This window comes from Pelophylax lessonae, assembly GCF_965119305.1.
Source record: "Pelophylax lessonae genome assembly, chromosome: 2".
Classification (NCBI taxonomy): domain Eukaryota; kingdom Metazoa; phylum Chordata; class Amphibia; order Anura; family Ranidae; genus Pelophylax; species Pelophylax lessonae.
Genome location: NC_138769.1, coordinates 43,814,620 through 43,838,543, shown reverse-complemented (window position 1 = coordinate 43,838,543; position 23,924 = coordinate 43,814,620). Strand labels below are relative to the sequence as shown.

At 43.6% G+C, this 23,924-nt stretch overlaps 1 protein-coding gene across 1 annotated transcript in view; it reads left to right on the top strand.

The window, feature by feature from the left end:
* LOC309546615 (uncharacterized protein) overlaps nucleotides 1–17,793 on the top strand; it is a gene marked incomplete at both ends in the record, with an annotated part of 29,959 nt that extends 12,166 nt beyond the window's left edge. The window contains 5 exons of the mRNA XM_082246354.1: nucleotides 11,100–11,237; nucleotides 12,716–12,796; nucleotides 13,219–13,331; nucleotides 15,534–15,732; nucleotides 17,594–17,793. Of these exons, the coding sequence (XP_082102480.1) occupies nucleotides 11,100–11,237; nucleotides 12,716–12,796; nucleotides 13,219–13,331; nucleotides 15,534–15,732; nucleotides 17,594–17,793 (731 nt within the window). The remainder of the gene's footprint in view (nucleotides 1–11,099; nucleotides 11,238–12,715; nucleotides 12,797–13,218; nucleotides 13,332–15,533; nucleotides 15,733–17,593) is intronic.
* Between the last annotated feature and the right edge of the window lie 6,131 nt (nucleotides 17,794–23,924).

Here is a 23,924-nt window from a genome sequence, read left to right as displayed (position 1 = left end):
TGTGGTTGTGTACGTGTGATATACATACACTTTTTTGGGATCATATTTTCTATTCCGCTATTTAATCAAAAACCTTTGGGGATCAGTTAAATTGGGGGATAGTCTGTGTTGGTACGTGTGAGAGAGATCCACCTTTCCAAGTTGTTGGGGTTCATCTCATACTTCTGAAGGTTTGAGGGTGCTGCCTGTTCCATACTCCCCCTACTCCTAGCCTTTTAGGGGTACAAACAATAGTAATTGGGGCCTAGTGTGGTTGTGTACGTGTGATATACATACACTTTTTTGGGATCATATTTTCTATTCCGCTATTTAATCAAAAACCTCTGGGGATCAGTTAAATTGGGGGATAGTCTGTGTTGGTACGTGTGAGAGAGATCCACCTTTCCAAGTTGTTGGGGTTCATCTCATACTTCTGAAGGTTTGAGGGTGCTGCCTGTTCCATACTCCCCCTACTCCTAGCCTTTTAGGGGTACAAACAATAGTAATTGGGGCCTAGTGTGGTTGTGTACGTGTGATATACATACACTTTTTTGGGATCATATTTTCTATTCCGCTATTTAATCAAAAACCTCTGGGGATCAGTTAAATTGGGGGATAGTCTGTGTTGGTACGTGTGAGAGAGATCCACCTTTCCAAGTTGTTGGGGTTCATCTCATACTTCTGAAGGTTTGAGGGTGCTGCCTGTTCCATACTCCCCCTACTCCTAGCCTTTTAGGGGTACAAACAATAGTAATTGGGGCCTAGTGTGGTTGTGTACGTGTGATATACATACACTTTTTTGGGATCATATTTTCTATTCCGCTATTTAATCAAAAACCTCTGGGGATCAGTTAAATTGGGGGATAGTCTGTGTTGGTACGTGTGAGAGAGATCCACCTTTCCAAGTTGTTGGGGTTCATTTCATACTTCTGAAGGTTTGAGGGTGCTGCCTGTTCCATACTCCCCCTACTCCTAGCCTTTTAGGGGTACAAACAATAGTAATTGGGGCCTAGTGTGGTTGTGTACGTGTGATATACATACACTTTTTTGGGATCATATTTTCTATTCCGCTATTTAATCAAAAACCTTTGGGGATCAGTTAAATTGGGGGATAGTCTGTGTTGGTACGTGTGAGAGAGATCCACCTTTCCAAGTTGTTGGGGTTCATCTCATACTTCTGAAGGTTTGAGGGTGCTGCCTGTTCCATACTCCCCCTACTCCTAGCCTTTTAGGGGTACAAACAATAGTAATTGGGGCCTAGTGTGGTTGTGTACGTGTGATATACATACACTTTTTTGGGATCATATTTTCTATTCCGCTATTTAATCAAAAACCTCTGGGGATCAGTTAAATTGGGGGATAGTCTGTGTTGGTACGTGTGAGAGAGATCCACCTTTCCAAGTTGTTGGGGTTCATCTCATACTTCTGAAGGTTTGAGGGTGCTGCCTGTTCCATACTCCCCCCTACTCCTAGCCTTTTAGGGGTACAAACAATAGTAATTGGGGCCTAGTGTGGTTGTGTACGTGTGATATACATACACTTTTTTGGGATCATATTTTCTATTCCGCTATTTAATCAAAAACCTCTGGGGATCAGTTAAATTGGGGGATAGTCTGTGTTGGTACGTGTGAGAGAGATCCACCTTTCCAAGTTGTTGGGGTTCATCTCATACTTCTGAAGGTTTGAGGGTGCTGCCTGTTCCATACTCCCCCTACTCCTAGCCTTTTAGGGGTACAAACAATAGTAATTGGGGCCTAGTGTGGTTGTGTACGTGTGATATACATACACTTTTTTGGGATCATATTTTCTATTCCGCTATTTAATCAAAAACCTTTGGGGATCAGTTAAATTGGGGGATAGTCTGTGTTGGTACGTGTGAGAGAGATCCACCTTTCCAAGTTGTTGGGGTTCATCTCATACTTCTGAAGGTTTGAGGGTGCTGCCTGTTCCATACTCCCCCTACTCCTAGCCTTTTAGGGGTACAAACAATAGTAATTGGGGCCTAGTGTGGTTGTGTACGTGTGATATACATACACTTTTTTGGGATCATATTTTCTATTCCGCTATTTAATCAAAAACCTTTGGGGATCAGTTAAATTGGGGGATAGTCTGTGTTGGTACGTGTGAGAGAGATCCACCTTTCCAAGTTGTTGGGGTTCATCTCATACTTCTGAAGGTTTGAGGGTGCTGCCTGTTCCATACTCCCCCTACTCCTAGCCTTTTAGGGGTACAAACAATAGTAATTGGGGCCTAGTGTGGTTGTGTACGTGTGATATACATACACTTTTTTGGGATCATATTTTCTATTCCGCTATTTAATCAAAAACCTCTGGGGATCAGTTAAATTGGGGGATAGTCTGTGTTGGTACGTGTGAGAGAGATCCACCTTTCCAAGTTGTTGGGGTTCATCTCATACTTCTGAAGGTTTGAGGGTGCTGCCTGTTCCATACTCCCCCTACTCCTAGCCTTTTAGGGGTACAAACAATAGTAATTGGGGCCTAGTGTGGTTGTGTACGTGTGATATACATACACTTTTTTGGGATCATATTTTCTATTCCGCTATTTAATCAAAAACCTCTGGGGATCAGTTAAATTGGGGGATAGTCTGTGTTGGTACGTGTGAGAGAGATCCACCTTTCCAAGTTGTTGGGGTTCATCTCATACTTCTGAAGGTTTGAGGGTGCTGCCTGTTCCATACTCCCCCTACTCCTAGCCTTTTAGGGGTACAAACAATAGTAATTGGGGCCTAGTGTGGTTGTGTACGTGTGATATACATACACTTTTTTGGGATCATATTTTCTATTCCGCTATTTAATCAAAAACCTCTGGGGATCAGTTAAATTGGGGGATAGTCTGTGTTGGTACGTGTGAGAGAGATCCACCTTTCCAAGTTGTTGGGGTTCATCTCATACTTCTGAAGGTTTGAGGGTGCTGCCTGTTCCATACTCCCCCTACTCCTAGCCTTTTAGGGGTACAAACAATAGTAATTGGGGCCTAGTGTGGTTGTGTACGTGTGATATACATACACTTTTTTGGGATCATATTTTCTATTCCGCTATTTAATCAAAAACCTCTGGGGATCAGTTAAATTGGGGGATAGTCTGTGTTGGTACGTGTGAGAGAGATCCACCTTTCCAAGTTGTTGGGGTTCATCTCATACTTCTGAAGGTTTGAGGGTGCTGCCTGTTCCATACCCCCCCTACTCCTCATCTAGCCTTTTAGGGGTACAAACAATAGTAATTGGGGCCTAGTGTGGTTGTGTACGTGCGAGATACATACACTTTTTTTGATCATATTTCCTATTCCGCTATTCAATAAAAACCTTTGAGGATCAATTGAATTGCGGGATAGTCTGTGTCGGTACGTGTGAGAGAGATCCACCTTTCCAAGTTGTTGGGGTTCATCTCATACTTCTGAAGGTTTGAGGGTGCTGCCTGTTCCATACCCCCCCTACTCCTCATCTAGCCTTTTAGGGGTACAAACAATAGTAATTGGGGCCTAGTGTGGTTGTGTACGTGCGAGATACATACACTTTTTTTGATCATATTTCCTATTCCGCTATTCAATAAAAACCTTTGAGGATCAATTGAATTGCGGGATAGTCTGTGTCGGTACGTGTGAGAGAGATCCACCTTTCCAAGTTGTTGGGGTTCATCTCATACTTCTGAAGGTTTGAGGGTGCTGCCTGTTCCATACTCCCCCTACTCCTCATCTAGCCTTTTAGGGGTACAAATAATAGTAATTGGGGCCTAGTGTGGTTGTGTACGTGCGAGATACATACACTTTTTTTGATCATATTTCCTATTCCGCTATTCAATAAAAACCTTTGAGGATCAATTGAATTGCGGGATAGTCTGTGTCGGTACGTGTGAGAGAGATCCACCTTTCCAAGTTGTTGGGGTTCATCTCATACTTCTGAAGGTTTGAGGGTGCTGCCTGTTCCATACCCCCCCTACTCCTCATCTAGCCTTTTAGGGGTACAAACAATAGTAATTGGGGCCTAGTGTGGTTGTGTACGTGCGAGATACATACACTTTTTTTGATCATATTTCCTATTCCGCTATTCAATAAAAACCTTTGAGGATCAATTGAATTGCGGGATAGTCTGTGTCGGTACGTGTGAGAGAGATCCACCTTTCCAAGTTGTTGGGGTTCATCTCATACTTCTGAAGGTTTGAGGGTGCTGCCTGTTCCATACCCCCCCTACTCCTCATCTAGCCTTTTAGGGGTACAAACAATAGTAATTGGGGCCTAGTGTGGTTGTGTACGTGCGAGATACATACACTTTTTTTGATCATATTTCCTATTCCGCTATTCAATAAAAACCTTTGAGGATCAATTGAATTGCGGGATAGTCTGTGTCGGTACGTGTGAGAGAGATCCACCTTTCCAAGTTGTTGGGGTTCATCTCATACTTCTGAAGGTTTGAGGGTGCTGCCTGTTCCATACCCCCCCTACTCCTCATCTAGCCTTTTAGGGGTACAAACAATAGTAATTGGGGCCTAGTGTGGTTGTGTACGTGCGAGATACATACACTTTTTTTGATCATATTTCCTATTCCGCTATTCAATAAAAACCTTTGAGGATCAATTGAATTGCGGGATAGTCTGTGTCGGTACGTGTGAGAGAGATCCACCTTTCCAAGTTGTTGGGGTTCATCTCATACTTCTGAAGGTTTGAGGGTGCTGCCTGTTCCATACTCCCCCTACTCCTCATCTAGCCTTTTAGGGGTACAAACAATAGTAATTGGGGCCTAGTGTGGTTGTGTACGTGCGAGATACATACACTTTTTTTGATCATATTTCCTATTCCGCTATTCAATAAAAACCTTTGAGGATCAATTGAATTGCGGGATAGTCTGTGTCGGTACGTGTGAGAGAGATCCACCTTTCCAAGTTGTTGGGGTTCATCTCATACTTCTGAAGGTTTGAGGGTGCTGCCTGTTCCATACCCCCCCTACTCCTCATCTAGCCTTTTAGGGGTACAAACAATAGTAATTGGGGCCTAGTGTGGTTGTGTACGTGCGAGATACATACACTTTTTTTGATCATATTTCCTATTCCGCTATTCAATAAAAACCTTTGAGGATCAATTGAATTGCGGGATAGTCTGTGTCGGTACGTGTGAGAGAGATCCACCTTTCCAAGTTGTTGGGGTTCATCTCATACTTCTGAAGGTTTGAGGGTGCTGCCTGTTCCATACTCCCCCTACTCCTCATCTAGCCTTTTAGGGGTACAAACAATAGTAATTGGGGCCTAGTGTGGTTGTGTACGTGTGATATACATACACTTTTTTTGGATCATATTTTCTATTCCGCTATTCAATAAAAACCTTTCTAGGGCAAGATCTTAAATCACAGAAATATGAGGAGACCGTCAAATAAGGGCCGTGGCCTGGGTCGTGGTGCTGCTGGTAGAGCTCCTGTTGCAAGGAGAGGACATGGTCGATCTGTGCCAGCTACACGCACAAGTGAAACACCTTCCTCAAGTGTGAGTAGGCGACAGAACCTGCATCAGTATTTGGTAGGGCATCAAACGCCCCTAGAAGTGATGAGGCCAGAACAAGTTGAGGCGATAGTAGATTGGTTTGCTGCTGACAGTGCCTCCAGTTCCTTCACATTGTCTCCCACCCAGTCTACTGCAGAAAGGTCAGAGTTGGCACCTGCAGCCAATGTCCAACCGTCTTTCACCTCACCCCCTTGCAAATCAGGCCAGCAGTCTGAGCCCCAAGCCATACAGCAGTCTCTTATTCTTTTTGAGGACTCTGTCAGCAGGGTTTCCCAGGGCCATCCACCTAGCCCTGCCCCAGAAGTGGAAGAGATTGAGTGCAGCGATGCCCAACCACTTATTCCTCAAGATGAGTACATGCAAGGATCATCGCAGCACGTCTCCGATGATGACGAAACGCAGGTGCCAACTGCTGCGGCGTTCAGCATTGTGGAGACCGACAAGGAGGGCAGGGGTGAAGACTGGGTGGAAGATGATGTGGAGGACGATGAGGTCCTCGACCCCACATGGAATGAACGTCATGCAGGTGAACTGAGTAGTTTGGAGGAAGAGGCGGTGGTCGCACAGAGCCACCAGCACAGCAGAAGAGGGAGCAGGGTGCAGAAGCGGAGCGGCCGTGCCCTAGACACTACGCCCGCTACTGCCCAACGCAGCAAGGGAACGAGCGCACCAAAGTCAGCTCAAAGGAGTTCTCTAGCGTGGAAGTTCTTTAGAAAATGTGCTGATGACAGGACACGAGTGGTTTGCACCCTGTGCAATCAGAGCTTGAAGCGAGGCATGAACCTTCTCAACCTGAGCACAACCTGCATGATCAGGCATCTAAGTGCAAAGCACGAGCTGCAGTGGAGTACACACCTTCAAAACCAAGAAACGTCTCTGGCTCATCCTGCTTCCTCTTCTGCTGCAGTCTCGGCCGCTCCAGCCACATCTGTAGTGATACCGGCACCTGCCACCCCGCAAACAGACGATCTGTCAGCAACACCACCACCTGGGTCACCAACAACCATCTCCACAATGTCCCGTGGAAGCGTTCAGCTTTCCATCTCCCAAACACTTGAGAGGAAGAGGAAGTACCCCCCTACCCACCCGCGATCCCTGGCCCTGAATGCCAGCATTTCAAAATTATTGGCCTTTGAAATGCTGTCATTCCGTCTGGTGGAGACGCACAGTTTTAAAAACCTTATGTCGGTGGCTGTCCCACAGTACGTCGTGCCCAGCCGCCACTACTTTTCCAGGCAAGCCATCCCTTCCCTGCACAACCAAGTGGGGGAAAAAATCAGGTGTGCACTGCGCAACGCCATCTGTGCCAAGGTCCACCTAACTACGGATACGTGGACCAGTAAGCACGGTCAGGGGCGTTATATCTCCCTAACGGCACACTGGGTAAATGCAGTGGCGGATGGGCCTGAGGCGGATAGCAATTTGGCGCATGTCCTTCCACCACCGAGGATTGCAGGGCGCTTCAGTTTGCCTCCTGTTCCTAACTCCTCCTACTCCGCTTCCTCATCCTCTACCGCCTCCTCATCCGGACAGCGTAACACCTTCACCACCAACTTCAGCACGGCCAGGGGTAAACGACAGCAGGCAGTTTTACAACTTGCCTGTTTGGGGGACAAACCACACACCGCGCAGGAGTTGTGGAGGAGCATGGAACAGCAGACAAATGAGTGGTTGCTGCCAGCGAGCCTCAAGCCCGGCCTGGTGGTGTGCGATAACGGGCGAAATCTCATAGCAGCTCTGGGCCTAGCCGGTTTGACGCACATCCCTTGCCTGGCGCATGTGCTGAATTTGGTGGTGCAGAGGTTCCTTAAAAACTACCCCGATATGTCAGAGCTGCTGCAGAAAGTGCGGGCCGTTTGTGCGCACTTTCGGCGTTCTCACCCTGCTGCTGCTCGCCTGGCAGCGCTGCAGCGTAACTTCGGCCTTCCCGCTCACCGCCTCATATGTGACGTGCCCACAAGGTGGAACTCCACCTTGCACATGCTGGAAAGACTGTGCGAGCAGCAGCAGGCCATAGTGGAGTTTCAGCTGCAGCACGCACGCGTGAGTCGCTCTGCGGAACAGCACCACTTCACCACCAATAACTGGGCCTCCATGCGAGACCTGTGTGCCTTGTTGCGCTGTTTTGAGTACTCCACCAACATGGCCAGTGGCAATGACGCCGTTCTCAGCTTAACTATCCCACTTCTATGCCTCCTTGAAAAAACAATTCGGGCGATGATGGAAGAGGATGTGGCACAGGATGAGGAGGAGGAGGAGGATGAAGAGGTAACATTTCCAAGGCTTTCAGGGCAGTCATTCGCAAGGGGCTCCGAGGGTGGGTTCCTGCACACGCAAACGCCAGGGACGCAATTGTCCAGCAGGGGCACAGTTCTGGAGGATGAGGAGGATGAGGAGGAGGAGGAGCTGGAGGAGGAGATGGAACCATGTTCACAGCAGGGTGGCACCCAGGCCAGCTCATGGCCATCACTGGTGCGTGGCTGGGGGGATACAGAGGACACGGACCATACACCTCCCACAGAGGACAGCCTTTCGTTGCCTCTGGGCAGCCTGGCACACATGAGCGATTACATGCTGCAGTGTCTCCACAACGACCGCCGAGTTGCCCACATTCTAACTTGTGCTGATTACTGGGTGGCCACGCTGCTGGATCCCCGTTACAAGGACAACGTACCGTCCTTAATTCACTCACTGGAGCGCGATCGCAAGATGCGCGAGTACAAGCGCACGCTGGTAGACGCCATGCTGCTGGCATTCCCATCTGACAGCGGGGCCACAGTGGAAGCACAAGGCAGAGGAGGAGGAGGAGGAGGTCGCCAACGCAACCAGGGCACCGCCAGCACCTCAGAAGGCAGGGTTAGCATGGCCGAAATGTGGAAAAGCTTTGTCAGCACGCCACAACAAACAGCAGCACCAGCAGCTCAGATGGAACGTCTTAGCAGGAGGCAGCATTTTACCAACATGGTGGAGCAGTATGTGTGCACACGCCTACATGTAGTGAATGACGGGTCTGCCCCCTTCAACTTCTGGGTCTCCAAATTGGGCACATGGCCTGAGCTTGCCCTTTACGCCTTGGAGGTGCTGGCGTGCCCTGCAGCCAGTGTATTATCTGAACGGGTATTTAGCACGGCTGGGGGCGTTATAACAGACAAGCGCAGCCGCCTGTCCAGAGACAATGTGGACAAGCTCACGTTCATTAAAATGAACCAGGCATGGATCCCACGGGACTTTTCCGTACCTTATGCAGAATAGCAATGGATACCGACCTTACCCACCCATTGTTCCATTTTTGCTCTTTCTCACTCTTTTGGGGTGTACCCTCATTTAAAATTTGTGAAAAGAAGCAGTGTTGGCTACCTCGTCCTCCTCCTCAGGGCCAGATTAATGTAGGGTCTATTGGAGCTGCAGCTCCAGGCCCCTACCTTTTATATAGGCCCCGGGTTGGCCATATTCACTGTTACCGCTCTTCTGTCACTTGTAAACACAGAAGTCTGGCTTCTATGCTCGCTTCCCCAGGCAGCACCCTCAGAACCTCCCCACACAGCGTGAAGGCCGGACAAGGAGGGACAGTTGGCGATGCATGGATGTGTTTATGGGCTTCAGAGACAGCATCCCATGTTGAATTAGGCATGCATGGCTGCACCCTTCCTCCTCTGGGTGCATGGCAAGGCACGGCCCTAAGGCCCTTCAAAATCCTCAGCACCAAGCCCATGATGCTGTTAATCCGGCCCTGGTCCTCCTCCACCGCCGCTTCCACCTACACCGCCCATAGGTGTGCGCAGCCTATTGCATTAAGGTGTGCACCCCAAAGTTGAAATACACATGCATGTGTTTGCCAGCAGGGAGAGTAATGTATCGGGGCCATGTACCGGTAGGCAAGGAGAAATAGAGCAGAGCAGGTCCCAGGGAGATCTTTCCCATCTCCTCACTGGCAATGCTATGTGCCCTAGGTGATTAGGGTGTGCCCAGGCACACCCAGCACACCCTGTGCGCACGCTTATGTCACCGCCACATCCACCACCACCTCAACCTCCCTCCTACTCCATATGGGCCTCGTCCTTCAGAGATGAAGAAGAACATTGTTTTATTTTTCTGTTTTTTTTTGTTGTTTTAAGTTATTTCCCTATCCACATTTGTTTGCAGAGCACTTGCCATGCTCTTAATTACGTTTTGCTGCCATTTGCAGCACTCTAGCCCTTTCCTTTGGTGTTTTAGAGCCATTTTAGTGCCTTAAAGTTCGGGTCCCCATTGACTTCAATGGGGTTCGGTGTCCGGGAAAAGTTCGGTAAAAGTCCGGGACACGGACCCGGACTTTTTTTTAAAGTTCGGCCGAACCCGTCGAACACGGACATCTAGGTGTCCGCTCAACCCTAGTCATACATTCAAAAGTAAAAGTCCACAGGATATATTTATTACGGGTATTTATTTATATAGCATTGAGAACTCATGCAGGACTTCAAATACCGTACATTCACATCAGCCCCTCCCCTCAAGAAGCTTACAATTAAAGGTCCATTTATCAGATGCATACTTACATGCATACACATACTAGGACCAATTTAGACAGGAGCCAATTAACCTACCAGCATGTCTTTGGAGTGTGGGAGGAAACCCATGAAAAAATAGCGGGAATAGGCAAATGCCATGCAGCTAGTGTCCTGGCAGGTATTTGAACCAAGAGCACCAGTGCTGCAAGGAAGGTTCTTGCTATTACCTTATTTAACCAGAATTCTCATTGTGTGCATCTCTGAATCTAGTTTCACATTGTTACTAGCAATCTGACTAAAATGAAAGTGTGAATTCATTCAAAATGTTAACTTTTTGAATAGCATTGGGATTTTTAAGGCCTGTGCTGTTGTTGGCTCCCATTGGTAACTGTCACTAGAAAAGGAAATCTTTGATGTCTGGGGTAGGGAGAGATGATCAGTTAAGGTGACACCGGATGGTATAAATTCAGAGTTGAGGGATCCAGAGGGCATGTTGGGTCTACAAATGGGACCTGGGATGCTCAGTTCATCTGGAGGAACTTCTCAGAGTACAGATTCATAAGCAAAGTGGCCTCGGTATGTGGTGGATAAGGAGCACTTTGTACAAAGGGGCATGAGATGTTTTGATCATGAGATATTGTGGATCCAAAATCTTTTTATTTATAGTAAAAAAAAAAGTACAACCAATGCATTTCAGGGACATGCATATAAAGACATTCCCTTCATCAGGGCTTTGATAGATAGTGTAAGCCATAAAACTGCATTGGCTCCAGAGCTGGCTTCTAGGTCATTTAAACTGGTAGGCATGACAGGCATCTAAGCATGCTAAGGAGCTTAGATCATCCAGAAGCCTTTTGGGAAAGGACATTAGGGGAAATCTCACTTATTATATTTCAATCAGTGTAAATTTCAGCTTGAGCTATAGAGGTCTGTAAACAACAGACTTTTTCTTTTAGCAAAGCTGGTAAAAAAGTATTGAAAACGATGAGAGGAAGTTTAGAGCTCCGTCTACTGGGTAAAAAAGATAATATAAAAATATGCAATGTTAGTTTTAAGTTTTATATTTTTTATTCCCAAGAACAATAACTAAAGAACATTTACAAACCTAAATGTTGTGTCTATACAGATGTGGATGAGTGCACCAATGGAAACAACTCATGCTCACAACTCGCTTACTGTACCAATACTGTGGGAAGCTACAACTGTAACTGCTATCCGGGAATTCAAGATCTCAACACAACCAACCCTGGGCGTCAATGTCTAGGTGAGTGTGGTTCAATATCATCATCTTCCAACGTCTATACTCAATTTAGTATCCGATTCCTCACTTAACTGGTTCAACAGGCTCCTCTCAAAGGGTGCTAATATGTTTGTGAATCCAGTTATTATTGTAATCATACGCTTGCTATCCTTTCTGAATTTTTTCTTTGATGTTATCATTCTCAATTTGACATTTTTACAAGCAGCACTTATATTAAAACAAACCTAAATTCAGCAGTATACTTATGTTAAGCTCCTGCAATAGATCTCTCCATGATACCAGTCAGTGTTTCGAATTTTTCAATTATTACAAAAAGGCTAACACTTGGTTTTCAGCGTGAGACAATTGCTGAAGTCATGACCTAAGCCCCGTACACACGCTACGAATTTCCGCCGACCGGTCCTCCATTTTTTGTGGCATGTTAGTCTGATGTGGAAAGTGAAGAGGTTTTTTTCATACGAATTTTCCCGTACGACAGAATTCTACTTCAGAAGTGACGTCATGTGTTGGATTGCTTTGTATGTGTTCTTTCGTTTCTGAGCATGCCTAGTCTTGCTCTTAAGATTTTTTTCCGTCGAAATCTGTACTAATGAGACGAAAATCGGAGGTTGTATTACGGACAACAAAAATGTTAATATTTTAATATTAAAAGTCAGCAGCTACAGTATGTGTAGCTGATGACTTTTCATTTTTCTGTGGGGGGGCTGGAGCACCGCTTTATTCATGTTGGTAATTCTTTATTATATCAGCTGACCAGTTCTGCACACTCACTAGATTTCAATAGGTATAAAATTCAACTTTAGCGATAGAGGTCTGTAAACAGCAGATTTTTTTTTTTTTTTTAACAAAGCTGGCAAAGGTCGATTAGCACAATAAAAGCTTATGTATGCAGACATTAAAAACACCAAATACAGCATTTTATTTTTTTATGGTTCTCAAAGCAGTTCTATGATAACCACTGAGTCCAGTCACACTGCAGCATTTATCAGCATATTGTAGTGCTGCGTTCAGATCCATAAATATAAATGCCAGTGTCTATAGGGGGCATATTTTGTAGTAATTTGCGCATGTGCACTCTTATATGTGTGTGAATGGCTGCATGGACATGCATATGTATGTAAATATATCTAGCTACTAGAATTAATTTATATGTAAATGCTGTACGCATAGAATCGTGTGTACTATACATGCCATAACACCATTTTTAGTGTTCACTGGAAACAATTGAGCACAGTTAATTTGAACCAATATGATACAGTAAAGAACATCTGTCAGTCTTAAATCTTGTGTAGTAAATGCTGTTAGTTACTGTACAGATATGATCAAACATACTGGATAGACCTGCTATACAACCAACTATAGAATTCAGGATGGAAAAATAACAGCCAATCAGTTGACAACCTTACTGCCAATATTTTTCTTGAAAACTAACCCTCTAATCTTTATTTTTTTTCCGAAACTAATCTTTATATATTTTACAGATCCCGTGGCTTGCTTTAACAAAGCAAATCTTTGTTCTTCAAGCTCTCCCTGTTTGGAGTCCACAAACTTGATTTGTGCAAGTAAGTGCTTTAAATCTGTTACTACTCAAATATTGCCAAGTTCTTACTTTAGTGTGCAGTCTTCCGCCCTCCTATTGAAGGAGAAGTACAGCCAAAGCTCACCACTTAAACCATCAAATATACACTCACCAGATGAGTCTGCCTCACTTTCTCATAGTTTCTCATAGCACATAAATGGGCTATACAATAGAAGATCAATCCATCCATGGCCACCTCCAGAGTGAATCACTTCCAGATGATCACACGTATATGGGGAGATAAGAGAGAGCTCCGATAGTGCAAATAAGTTTGAACTCGCTTTATTAAATCCAAGCACACATCACATTTTTGTAAATTGAGATATATTCTGATTGGCTGTTCTGCGAAAACACATATCTGAACTAATTGTTATTAAAGAAAAATATTGTCCTTTCTCTCCATAGGTAACCAAGCTTTTCCATCCAGTGTACAGATGATGGATCAGGAATTCAAAACAGATCTATATAATGCCTCCAGCCAAGCTTACAATAACCTCCGTCAACTTTTCACTGTCAATGTAAGTACTCCCTCAACATTAGAGTTTCTACACAGTTTCAGGAACTGTAAATTCTATGGTTTTCAAGGAAGACTCATCTGTACTCTAAGAAAAAGTCACCCCCACTGGATGGGGATCATTTAGGAATTCCTCTACTAAACTCAAGAAGGCATTTAGGTTATTATGGGTCAAAATCTTATCTGGATTGTTAGAAGTTCTTCTATAATTCTTACCATTGGCTCCCAGTGGCCCTTTAAGGGGATCTTTCTGCCAGGGGCTGGTAGGGGGCTCCTGACCATGTTATTGGCTTTGACAGTGGCCATATGATTAGCAGCCAATCTTACAGCTTCTGATTATAAACAGTAACTGGTGTTCTATCAGATTACCGTTACCCGTCAGATCGTGTAACGGAAGTGATGTTCCGACCAAAAATACTTACTGCGCATGCGCTATGCATTCCAACATACGTTCCACTGCGTTATACATTCCAAACACTTCATGACCTGACGAGTAGCGGTAATCTGATAAAACACCTATATGGACATCTTACTACACCCAGCTACGTCTTGAATTTCAGAGCAATTTTAGCAATAAATGAGCATATATACACTGAACAAAATTATAAACGCAACACTTTTGTTTTTGCCCCCATTTTTCATGAGCTGAACTAAAAGATCTAAGACTTTCTATGTACACAAAAGGCCGATTTCTCTCAAATATTGTTCACAAATCTGGCTAAATCTGTGTTAGTGAGCACTTCTCCTTTGCCGAGATAATCCATCCACCTCACAGGTGTGGCATATCATGCAGAAATTCTTTGGTTATGCAAGCCGATTGTTGCAGCAGCTGTCCGGGTGGCCGGTCTCAGATGATCTTGGAGGTGAAGATGCTGGATGTGGAGGTCCTGGGCTGGAGTGGTTACACGTGGTCTGCGGCTGTGAGGCCGGTTGGATGTACTGCCAAATTATCTGAATCGCCTTTGGAGACGGCTTATGGTAGAGAAATGAACATTCAATTCACGGGCAACAGCTCTGGTGGACATTCCTGCAGTCAGCATGCCAATTGCACGCTCCCTCAAAACTTGGGACATCTGTGGCATTGTGCTGTGTGATGAAACTGCACATTTTAGAGTGGCCTTTTATTGTGGCCAGCCTAAGGCACACCTGTGCAATAATCATGCTGTCTAATCAGCATCTTGATATGCCACACCTGTGAGGTGGATGGATTATCTCGGCAAAGGAGAAGTGATCACTAACACAGATTTAGACAGATTTGTGAACAATATTTGAGAGAAATAGGCCTTTTGTGTACATAGAAAAAGTCTTAGATCTTTGAGTTCAGATCATGGAAAATGGGGCAAAAACAAAAGTGTTGCGTTTATGATTTTGTTCAATGTAAATAAATATAGTTTATTGACATTTGTGATGCTGATTTGATGTTTCATTTTGTAAGAAGCTGGGCGCCAGCAGTAGGAAGGTGGCAGAGGCAATGTTGGTACACCCCGCACTGCTCAGCGCTAAACCTTTAGGCTTTCAAAATTAAATATCCAAACAGCATCACAGATATCAATATACTATATTTATTTATATACGCTCACATTTTTACAAAAATTTCTTTGAAATTCGAGACGCAGCTGGGTGTAGTAAGATGTCCACATGGGTGTTCTATCAGATTACCGATACTCGTTAGATCATGAAGTGTTTGGAACGCATAGCGATGTAGAACGCATAGCGCTGTGGAAGGCATAGCGCATGCGCAGTAAGTATTTTTTGGACGGAATGTAACTTCCGTTGCACGATCTGACGGGTAGTGGTAATCTGATACAACGCTGGAACTGTTGGTATCAGCTCCGCGACAGTGGTGGGGGGCAGCCCATCGGCATTCCGCCACATATATGCATATGGCCAGCAGAAACAGGTTAATGTTATTTATGTGAAAGTTAATTTACAAAGTTTTACAAAAGTTTATTTTATTTATGTCATGCATGCTTTGCCCATGCATCTACTTCCTCCCAGCCATTTCCCTTACCTACTTTTTCTGTTTGACTGCCAAATGAAGAAAAAGTAAAGAGAAATCTCCCCAAAAGGAACACAGATAACAATATAAACCTGATAGAGGTTCTAACCCTTCCATACCTTGCCCAAAAATAAAATTTCTATGTTGGAGTTGGCCTCTCATTTACTTGACCTTTTAATTAATTGCCTCATTTTTTCTTATTTTCAGCTCACCAATTCCATGAAAAACACTCTGAATGTCACCAACTTCCAAATCATTGTGGTTGGCTTCAGGAAGGGAAGCGTGGTCGCCTACTTCACATCACTGATAAACTCTTCTAACTCCATTAGTCTCGATGCTTTCCAGAAGGCTCTGGATAGTGGCATGAAGACAATTTCCAACTCCTTCTCAGTTAATGAGATGCCGCGTAAGTATTCATTTACTTTACCTATTTATAATGAACCAACACTTTTTCATTAGGCCCCGCCCTAGAGGAACCAGATACTTAAGTGTTTGGTGGATGCTGGTTCTTACCTCTGTTAGTGTCTAAGTTTGGTTGTCTTTACCTCTACTATGGCTATGACAAGGGACTCCTATGCTTCCAGTTGAACTTTTAATACTTTTTATAATATGATAATTGAAACATAATGTACAGTAAGACACTTGCTGTACCAGAACGAATGGAAATCTTAGGTGTGCAGAGAACTCACCAGCAGTCCACAAAAAATACACAATAAACTATGGGAACTCCGCTCCAAATTATTGAAGTCAGATGTTTCCAAATGAAGGGTTCTGTTAATACCACAGCATACAAAAACATTTCAGACGATTGTGAGAATAATTTGGGGAAGGACCTTTTTTGTTCCAACATGACTATGCCTCTGTGTACAAGGTCAGCGCAATAAAGACATGGTTTGTTTAGATAGGTGTGGATGACCTCAAGTGGCCTACACAGAGCCTTAACTTGAACACCTTTGGGATGAATTAGAATTCTAATTGTGAGGCAGGTCATCCAGGTCCCACAGACTCACTTCAAAATCCTGCGGAAAGCCTTCCCAGAAGAGTGGTACTATTATAGTCGCATAAGAGAGGAGAACGCCATATTAATGTACATGGTTTTGGAATATAATGCCCAACAAGCTCATGTAGGTGTAAGGGTCAGGTGTCCAAAAAGCTTTTGACCATATGATGTATAAAATCCTTGAAGTTTACTAAGTCAACCAAATTTTATGTATGACGAAAATATTACTTTTGGTTTGCACCTCAAGCTAATATCCCTACAATAATTCCACAAACTTTTGCACACTAGGGATAATGTTGACCAGCCTTTCTCAACCTTTTTACCCTAGAGGAACCCTTAAAATAATGTTCAGGTCCCAGGGAACCCCTGGTAAGATTAATCCAGTGGGGTTTATTGGAAAAATGCCCTTTACATTGGTGGTGCTAAGCGGGAAGAATGCCTCCCTTACATCCTTGCAGTCATTCTGATGGCTCTGCCAAGTATCGTTGCACCTGGAACTATGTTGCACCTGGAACTACCTTTAGGTGCCTTCAACTTGCATTTGACATCCATTGAGAATATTTTAAGATCATTCAAGATTAATCCAGTGGGGTTATTTGGAAAAATGCCCCTTACATTGGTGGTGGAAGGTGGGAAGAATGCCACCCTTACAGGTGGCATCCTTGCACCCATTCTGCTGACTCTGCCAGGTATCGTTGTCCCTGGAACTATGTAGGTACCATCAGATGAGAGGTCAGTTAGCCACAGCTCAAGGAACCCCTAGACAAACCCTAGAGGAACCCAAGGGTTCCATTCAACCCTGGTGGAAAATGGCTGACATAGACTAAACCCAATTAGTTTGGCAACATTCTTTTGATTTTTGGGAGGAATCCTACACAATAATTATGGATATTGTGCCCTAAACCCTAATAATACAAGGTACAACTTCAAACAAGCCTGACTAAGTATAGGCCTGTGTTGATAATCTTTGAGTTTTTGACAAAGGGCAAATGCACTGTGCTTTTAGGTGCCTTTTACTTTCATTTGAAATCCATGGAGACTCTTTTGAGATTATTCAAGGTTCATTGACAAGTGCATTTGATCTGCATCTGACCTCTTTCTAAGGAGGCCTTGAGCTGCTTCTGCATTCCAATTGACTTGTATGGATGGAGAAGCAGCTCTGATGTGAACAGAAACCTGTCAATGCCCTAAAATGTATAGCTTCCACAATTGATAGAAGTGTGATTTTAAATGTTTCCTTTAATTCATATTTTCCATTTTTTTGCAGCAATAATCACAAACGGCACATTTACCACATCCACCTCCAGTGACAACACCTGGCGGACTGCCACCATCGTCGTTGCTGTTCTTCTGGGGGCATTGCTGCTAATATTGGTTATTCTGGCCGCCGTGTGGATCTACACCAAGAACAGAGTGGGCTCATTCTCCCCAAAGGACATCACATGGTCCAATTATAGGCACTTATAGCCTATGACATAATGTACTTCCGTTGTCTTCTGGTATATGGACTAAGCATGAAAATGTACTACATCGCTTCTGCTGTCTGTGGGATGTGCTGTTCATTATTCACACCATTCGAAGTGTAATATATACATACTGTATGTCTGTATGGAGCAAAGATGGCCAGTTGTGATGTACAGGCTAATCCAGTAGTTGCTGAGTGCAATTCCCCTAGTAACTAGTTGGATTTCACATCACTGAAATATGAATTCTGGTTACTATGGGCTGCTACCCTTTTTTAATTGTTGATTGGTTTGTTAAATAAGAGTAACAGCGTGTTGATCACTCTGGTTACCTCTAATCGTAGCGCACTGCCATTGTGCCATTTTGTGTGTTATATACAGCACAGTCCGTATACATATATACACAGCAAGACAGCAATTCAAAGAATTCTTTGCTATTGCTTGTGAAGCGTTTCCGTTAAAGGGGTTGTGCAAACCCAACGCTCAGCAGGTAACAGAACATATTGCAACCCCTTAAAAAGAAAAACAACCTCACTGCTAGTGCTAGGTCATGAACAATCCCGAAACATGTCTAATATGTGTATCTGCTCTGATTGCCAGCTCCATCTATTGGCCATAATGGGGTATTTTTCTGAACTGCTTAAATAAAAAATAAAAAAGTACACTATGGCCACTAGGTGGGGCTGATGATCGTATAGATTTTTTTTATAAACAGGCCCCTTATATGTTTGCAAAAAAACTATTTTATTTAGCAATATACTTGAAAGATAGTCACGGGATTGCAGCAAATCAGAAAATATGCAAAAAGTGATAAAGGGTTCTAATATATTTGCACTGAACAAATGAGCGCTTTATTATTTTATTTACTTTAATGTGGTAATCTTTAATGTGCAGAGCATTTTAATTTTATTTATAAAGTGCCAATATTTGGGGGGGGGGGACTAATCTTTACAGCTGAGGGGTACAATGCATATATAATTATATTATAAACAGAATAAGGGCCACCTATTAAAACATGGCTGTTGTAAAAGCTGTGTCATGACCAGACATGGGATCTATCATTCCAGAGTACCCCTCAGCGTTCAGCATTTAGAGCCCCTATACATGGGCCTATAGCTTTTACAAATAACTTTGGCGCTGGGTATAGCCAAATGTAATCCCCAGGCCTATTAGCCTTAAACATGAACAAATACTATTGTTGCTTGTTTACATGATAATATATGATAAATAAATTATATTGAGTACGTGTTTATTTTGTTTATACTGTGTAATAAGAAAATACTTTATATGTATATGGATTAATGAATATAAATATTAAATGACAGTTTTATATTTATTAAGATGCTATTTAAGCTAAAGGCAATAAAAACATTATTTTATTAATGGATGACTTATATTTGTTTAATAACTAATTATTTTCAGAGTAATAAATGTATCTATCTATCTATCTATCTATCTATCTATCTATCTATCTATCTATCTATCTATCTATCTATCTATCTATCTATCTATCTATCTATCTATCTATCTATCTATCTATCTATCTATCTATCTATCTATCTATCTATCTATCTACAGTATCTCACAAAAGTGAGTATACCCGTCAAATTTTTGTAAATATTTTATTATATATACTCCTTCACTTTCTGTTTGAGGATCCCCCACAGGTGCTCAATAGGGTTTAGGTCTGGAGACATGATTGGCCAGTCCATCACCTTTACCCTCAGCTTCTTTAGCAAGGCAGTGGTCGTCTTGGAGGTGTGTTTGGGGTCGTTATCATGTTGGAATACTGCCCTGCAGCCCAGTCTCTGAAGGGAGGGGGTCATGTTCTGCTTCAGTATATCACAGTACATGTTGGCATTCATGGTTCCCTCAATGAACTGTAGCTCCCCAGTGCTGGCAGCACTCAGGCAGCCCCAGACCATGACACTCCCACCACCATGCTTGACTGTAGGCAAGACACACTTGTTTTTGTACTCTTCATCTGGTTGTCGCCACACATGCTTGACACCAACTGAACCAAATAAGTTTATCTTGATCTCATCAGATCACAGGACATGTTCCAGTAATCCATGCCCTTAGTCTGCTTGTCTTCAGCAAACTGTTTGTGGGCTTTCTTGTGCATCATCTTTAGTCGAGGCTTCCTTCTGGGATGACAGCCATGCAGACCAATTTGATGCAGTGTGCGGCGTATGGTCTGAGCACCGACAGGCTGACCCCCAACCCTTCAACCTCTGCAGTAATGCTGGCAGCACTCATACGTCTATTTCCCAAAGACAACCTCTGGATATGACGCTGAGCACATGCACTAAACCTCTTTGGTCAACCATGGCGATGTCTGTTCTGAGTGGAACCTGTCTTGGTAAACCGCTGTATGGTCTTGGCCACCGTGCTGCAGCTCAGTTTCAGGGTCTTGGCAATCTTCTTATAGACTAGGCCAGAGGCGTAACTAGAATCTTCAGGGCCCCGGTGCAAGAAACCATTAAGGCCCCCCCCCTCGGACCCCTGACCAGGGCCCTTCCCTTCAAGCCTGGGGCTCTTCCCACTGATCCTGGGGCCCTTTACTCTTGTTGCAGGACCCTTTCACAAGTTCTGCAGTAGGCCCCCTTCCTGCCATCTTGGGGCCTCCCCACGGTGGTGGAATGCCAGGGCCCGGTTGCAAGTGTGACCTTTGCGATCCTGGAAGTTCCCCCACTGGTGTCAGTAGGTTTTTTTTTGGTATTTTAATTGTATTATTTTTTATCATTTTATTTTATTTTTTTACAATGTGACTGACTATGACTCTGTCCATTCAGAAAAGGGAGGAGCTGGTAAATTACATATTTACCGACCCCTTCCTGGTTCTCTATTGTGACACATCCCCTGCAGCAGCCGGCAGGAGAGGGGAGGGAGCACAGTGGGGGGGACAAGGGGAGCACAGAGACAGCAGAACACAAGTGAACTGGATAGGAGTGGCGGGGGCAGCATAGAGAGGAACCAATCTCCTCCATTTTCCTCCTGCAGCTACAGGAGGAAAAAGGAGGACAGTGATTTCTCTACATGCTGCCCCCGCCGCCCCTCCTATCCAGGTGTACAGGGGAGCTGCACGGGCCCCCTGGAGCATGGGGCCCGGTTGCAATTGCAACCCCTGTAGTTACGCCCCTGGACTAGGCCATTTTTATGTAGCGCAACAATTGTTTTTTTTTCAGATCCTTAGAGAGTTCTTTGCTATGAGATGCCATGTTGAACTTCCAGTGACCAGTATGAGAGGGTGAGAGTGATAACACCAAATTTAACACACCTGCTCCCCATTCACACCTGAGGCCTTGTAACACTAATGAGTCACATGACACCGGGGAGGGAAAATGGCTAAATGGGCCCAATTTGGACATTTTCACTTAGGGGCTATCTATCTATCTATCTATCTATCTATCTATCTATCTATCTATCTATCTATCTATCTATCTATCTATCTATCTATCTATCTATCTATCTATCTATCTATCTATCTATCTATCTATCTTCACATATAGGTGTACGTTTATTAAACTGAGAAGTTTTCTCTCAGTTCACTTCTCGGCAGTTCTCAGAGAAAAAATATCTCCTCTGGCACCCAGTTTAGAAGGTGGAGAACTTCACTTCTCACAGGGTGATCAGAGGAGAAGTTTTTTCTCTGAAAACGGCCGAGATCCGTGTATAACTGGATGGACTGCCTGTAATTAGGGATGATCTAACTTTTCAAAAGTTCGGTTCGGCCAGAACATCTGAACTTCCCAAAAGTTCGGCCCGCCGGCTGGATGGAGTCCCGATGAATGCCGGAAACGGCATCGATCGGGTCTCCGATGACGTAACCCGGAGGCGGCGTCCATGACGTCACATCCGGGTTACCGTGCCGCAAAAGGCGGCAGATTTAAAAAACGGCTGTATGCAAAAATGCCGTTTTTGGCGTTTTGCATACAGGGAAGTGTAGTGGAGGGGTCTAGGGTCTTTTAGACCCTCGATCCCTCCATAAAGTGTACCTGTCACACATATTGCTGTCACAAGGGATGTTTACATTGCTTGTGACAGCAATAAAAGTGATCAGATTTTTTTTTTTTTTTAAAAACCTGTAATAAAGTTAAAAAAAAAGAAAAAATAAATAGGAAAAAAAAAAAAAAAAAATTTAGCCACCCCCGTCACCGTTAGCTCGCGCACAAAAAAAAACGTATACGCAAGTCGAGCCGCAAATGAAATCGCTGTTCAAACCACACATGTGAGGTATCGCCGCGATCGCCAGAGCGTGGGCAATAATTTAAAAAAAAGAGCTACACTCTAACTCAAAACTGGTAACCGTTAAATAAATTTAAAGCGTCGCAGATTGAGATCTCTATTGACCGTAGTTTGTCGCCATCCCACGGGGGGGCGCAATTTTAAACCGTAACATGTTTGGTATCTATTTACTCGGCGTGACATGTTCTTTCACAATATACAAAAAAAATGGGCTAACTTTACTGTTTAGTATTTTTTTAAATTAGTGAAATGTGATTTTTCAAATTTTTTCCAAAAAAATGGCGTTTTAAAGACCGCTGCGCAAATACCGCGTGACAAAAAATTTTGCAATGACCGACATTTTATTCTCCAGAGTCTTTGCTAAAAAAATATATATAATGTTTGGGGGTTCTAAGTAGTTTTCTAGGAAAAAATACTGGTTTTAACTTGTGAACAAAAAGTGTCCGAAATAGGGCTGGGGGTAAAGTGGTTAAACTTTGCTCGTTTGGTACTAAGGGGCCCAAAGTGTGCCAAGAAAATATCCCCCCACACTATTACACCACCACCACCAGCCTGAACCATTGATAATCGGCAGGATAGATCCATGCTTTCATGTTGTTTACACCAAATTCTGACTCTACCATCTGAATGTCGCAGTTGAAATCGAGACTCATCAGACCAGGCAATGTTTTTCCAATCTTCTATTGTCCAAATTTGGTGATCCTGTGCGAATTGTAACCTCAGATTATTGTTCTTAGCTGACAGGAGTGGCACCCGGTGTGGTCTCTTGCTGCTGTAGTCCATCTGCTTCAAGATTCACTGTTTTGTGCGTTCAGAGAAGGTATTCTGCACACCTTGGTTATTTGAGTTACTGTTTTCTACAGTATCATCTCGAACAAGTCTACCCATTCTCCTCTGATCTCTGACATCGACAAGGCATTTTCCTCAACACAACTGCCACTCACTGGATATTTTTCTTTTTCGGACCATTCTCTGTAAACCAGAGAGATGGTTGTGTGTGTAAATCCCAGTAGATCAGCAGTTTTTAAAGTACTCAGACCAGCCCATCTGGCACCAACAACCATGCCACGTTCAAAATGAATGAAATCCCCATTCTTCCCCATTCTGATGCTTGGTTTTAACTTCAGCAAATCATCTTCACCACGTCTAGATGCCTAAAGGCATTGAGTTGCTGCCATGTGATTGGTTGATTGGCAATTTGTGTTACCAAGCAATTGAACAGGTGTACCTAAGAAAGTGGCCGGTGAGTGTCTATTGAACACTATGTACTGTCCTCTGGTGATGCCTGGGATCACATTTAAGGCCCACTTTAGCTCATAAGGTGACAAATATATATATACATAATATATGTATACATTTATTATATATATATATATATATATATATATATATATATATGTATACAGCGGGTTTGGGCTGCTCATTCACAAGAATTACATGCAAAATAATGGTACCGCTTTCAGCACCTAAAATCCAAAGAATCATACCGCCAGGAAGGTTAAAGAACCCCAAGCAACCTGTGGAGAAACCCTAGGATTCCACAAAACCCTGGTTGGGAATGGCTGTTCTAAAGAGATCCCACTGGTATGATATATCTAGTTACATTGATCCAAATTGGGCAAATGTAATTATGTAAAATATTCATACATAAAGTTCTTCTTTGAATGTTTACCAAATCAATACCAGCAAATATATATACACACTTCAGCCATTCCCTGAAGGTGGCAGCACTTAATTGTAGGTTGCAAACATTTCATAGTTTAGAAAGATGTGGCATGAAGGTATCTCCTTAAGTCCAGAATCCTAGTCTTCTCTTACTCTCTTATATATACATACATACATATAAAGTACCTTACAAAAGTGAGTACATCCCTCACATTATTGTAA